This window comes from Camelina sativa, chromosome 14, assembly GCF_000633955.1.
Source record: "Camelina sativa cultivar DH55 chromosome 14, Cs, whole genome shotgun sequence".
NCBI lineage: Eukaryota > Viridiplantae > Streptophyta > Magnoliopsida > Brassicales > Brassicaceae > Camelina > Camelina sativa.
The window spans coordinates 14,333,919-14,337,920 of record NC_025698.1 but is presented as its reverse complement, the minus strand read 5'-3'; the positions used below and the strand labels follow the sequence as shown (position 1 = coordinate 14,337,920).

Genomic DNA, 4,002 nt, shown 5'->3' with positions numbered 1-4,002 from the left:
TTTAAACTTTATAACAAGTTCAAATATTATAAGTAGTTCAATTTCTATAAAAAAAACTTTATTAAAACATTTTAAATTTTAAAAATATATTTAAATTTTTATGAAGTTTTTTCTGCGATGTTCAACGAATTAAAATATCACACGACGGGTTATATGACTTGACATGTTTGAGTAGATATTAATAGAAACTTAAAATGTCATTAATTTGGTGCTACATGGATAAAATATCATCTCATTATTTTGTTAACAATATGAATATTAGATTAATAGACGTATCTAATTAAATCGATTAATTAATACTGTAACAAAATAGTTAATATGTGGTATAGTGTAGGTTAAGTCATATAATTAACAATCAAAATACAATATATAATTTTAAAAACTAAACAAATCAAATAAAATTAACAAACAGAAATTAATATTTTTATCAAATAACTTAAACTGCAGTGTACCGCGGGTCAAAATCTAGATCTACTAGAATAGATCTTACAAAATAGATGTTATTTTTATAAGTTATATTCAACATATAATTTCATGGCATAGTGTTTGAGCAAAAAAAAAATATTAAAACAAATAAAACAATCATATATATAACACTTTAAATAAAAGTTACAAAATAAATAAATAAATGTTAACCAGAGCACGGGTCCAATTCTAATTACCAAATTAATTAGGTAAATGATCTTATTCTTTATATAATTAATAATCTATTGTTTGGTTACAGTTTCATCCTTATTGCAATTTATTATGAAATACGCACCTAAATACATTTATTTATGATAATTCGTCGGATGATACAATATTTTTCCAAATATTAAGTTTTCATAACTATAATATACTTGAAATGTTTTGCTCAAGAAAAAAGTATATAGAAAAAAGTTAACTGCCAGCAGTGGGTTAATTTGTAACAGGAGTTTATGCCCAATCGACACTGCTACCATATCCCACTAACTAATTAAATTGAAACAACACGTTATTGCTCCAATGATACAACTGGTTTATTTATTCGCCGAAGAATTGTGTTGCTAAAGTTTTCAATGCAAAATAATTATCTTTTTTAGGTCTTGTTTAGGTTTGCAACTTACAATCGCCATTGAACAATTGAAATTCTTAATGTAAAGATCGTAGTATTGCCTTTTCCTACAGCATTGGATAACAGATTCACATAGTATCTCTTTGGATGTTAATGTTGATCGGACCAAATGGCCCGATATATATTATTCATGTTTTGGTCGTAGGATAAAGCAAGAATGATTACGAGTAGTACATGATGAATAAAGATTACTGGAGCATTTCAAATCAGCTTTATATAAATGTGGTTTTGTCTGACCATCCGAAATAATCAAATAGAAGTTTGCTTGAAGATCGGGAAAGTTGGAGACATAACTATAAAGTGATTTTTACATAAGAAAGCATCTCGAGGCTATTCAATTATCAACTTGACACTATTATGTCGATTTTTCTAGGGGGATTAATTAGGAAGAATAATGTTCATAAACAACACAAAATTTTCTAGCTACTCCATGTTTTCTCGAAATGCTGACAAAAAAATGTATGCATGTTTATCACTTAAGACTATAATTAAGATACTAAAAAAGTTTTAGTAATAACCATGTGGATTGGCCTAGTGCAATTTGAGCCTGATGCATAACAGTTTTCTTATGTATAAAATGTATCATATCAATTGGGTAACTTATAATTGATTCATGGGTTATATACTTAGATGTATTACATTTAAAAAAAAATTCTGTTGAAAGTTAATTAGTCTAATGCAATTCAAATATGAAAACAAATAAATTTGGATTTCTTGAAAAATATGTAACTTCCAACTAATGCTAACAATATGAAAGACTTTTATGATAGGACTTAAATTTTGGTTCTAACTCCTAAGCTGCTGATCAGCAACAATGACAGTATGACATGAACGAAGGGGAAAAAACAAAAGCATCCCTGTCTATTCCTAGTCCATATTTGTTTTCAACAAACCAACTAAAATACGATCCATGTTCTCATGAGATGATCACCTCAACTAAACTAGTCGATAATTGTTGTTTGTCAAAGTTAACAACCCAAAATGGTTATTTACCTTTTTCTGTTAAACTAATCTTATAGGCAAGAAAGCCGAGCAACCTCTTTGAAAAATCATCTCATCCTCAAGGACCCACCATCAACCATTATCACCTATCCAGTCCCCATTTCCACCTAACGACTTCAAATTAAAACACATAAAAAAGTCCAGAATTTCTAAAGAAAAAGTGTAAAAGAACAAAGAAAAAAAAAAGGCTCACAGCTTAGAATCTTTCAATATATATAAAGCTCACACTAGCTCTCCATAAACCCACAATATCTAATTGTCCCTTCTCTTCTCTCTATCACACTACCACACACATTATGGCTTTCTCCACTAGAAGCTCCCTCTTCTTCTTCTTCACTACACTTATTCTTCTCTCCACTCAAATCCATGCTAGAGATAGCTACTTCTTTGGGAAATTCCACAGAGACTCTCCCAAAGACCAAAACCCTAACAATGTTCTCCCTCTCGAGACCAGCGAGAAAACAACAGTAGATGAATCCATCCCCAACAAGAAAGAGCAAGAACAGGATCCTACCTTTGTCCCCGAGTCCGGAAACGGCTATGGCTTGTATGGTCACGAGACCACCTACAATGACAACAAAGAAGAGTTCAACAACAACAACAAGTACGATGACAAAGTCAACAGCAAGACTTTCTCCACTCCAAGCCTGAGCGAGACTGAGGAGTCTTTCAACAACTATGACGAAAAGTACCCGAAGGATACAGAGAGCTACGGCAGCAACGGTTACAACAACGAAGAGTTCAACAACAACAACAATAACAAGTACAATGCAAACTTCAAGGAAGAGTTCAACACCAACAACAAGTACGATGAAACCCCCAAGGAAGAGTTCAACAACAAGTACGCCAATGAAGAATTCAACAACAACAACAACAACAAGTACGATGAAAACGTGAAGGAAGAGTCTTTCTCTCAGAACAATGGAGACAACAAGAGAAGCTTCTACAACTCTAACGCTTATGGGACAGAGCTAGAACGTGAAACGCCGTACAAAGGTTACAGCCACAATTTGGAGAGACAAGGCATGAGTGACACAAGGTTCATGGAGAAAGGTAGCTACTATTACGATCTTTACAACGCAAGAAACCACGGCCATTACTACCGGAAGCCTCACAGCAAAAGCCCCGCCGGTTTCTATTCATCTCCGGCGACAGAGACTAACTACGACCAGCAATCGTACTCGTACGGAAACAACAACAACGACAACGAGGAGAACAGTTTTAAGGATCCATACAACTCCGAGTGGGAGAACGAACAGACTGAGGAGTTTGTTGCGGGGCAAGGCACTAATCAGTTCAAGCCTTGATGAAGATTGTTATTTGATTTCCTCTCAAGACTACTAGCTACACTCTTCAGAAGCACTTTCTTTTATTTTCAACTAAGTTATTACTTATCGTTGTTTAGTCAAAACTATATCGTTGTTATCATTGCAACAAATTAAAAGTGAAAGGGGTTTGTGTTTTTTAAGTTGAGGTGGGTTTGCTTTTTTATGGGGTTTTGAACTTTGATGTTTGCGTTTGCATATATTATTTGGAGAAAAGAAAGGTACTAGTTTATATATATATGGTGCTACTTTATGTTATTATTCTCTTATGGTAATTTAATCACTTTTTTGGTAATTTTATTTTTAAAAAGTTTAGTTAAAGACTGTATGGATCTCCATTATTAAAAATGGGACCAAACGTGACAACTTATAATGATTTATAATGGGGGGACATGAAGATGCCTCTTCCTCCTTGCGTAAGTGCAAAAGAGAAAGTAATAATTACTTGCACAACAAATATTTAATTTTAATGGATCTAGAAAACATATGCTCCACTAGATTACAATCGAAAATACATATTGTCGACGCCACAAAAATCTTCTCAAAGATGTGCCTTAATGTTAATTGGGTACATCAACAGTT

At 32.8% G+C, this 4,002-nt stretch overlaps 1 protein-coding gene across 2 annotated transcripts in view; it reads left to right on the top strand.

Moving 5' to 3' along the window:
- Positions 2,333 to 4,002, top strand: part of LOC104741452 (probable ATP-dependent RNA helicase ddx42) — a 2,738-nt gene continuing 1,068 nt past the window's right edge. Inside the window, exon 1 of one of the 2 annotated variants that reach the window (XM_010462334.2) lies at positions 2,333 to 3,306. In XM_010462334.2, the coding sequence (XP_010460636.1) occupies positions 2,392 to 3,306 (915 nt within the window). In that variant the 5' untranslated portion in view covers positions 2,333 to 2,391. Of the gene's footprint in view, positions 3,679 to 4,002 lie in introns of those variants that run through there. The other variant, XM_010462333.2, reaches the window with a different exon arrangement.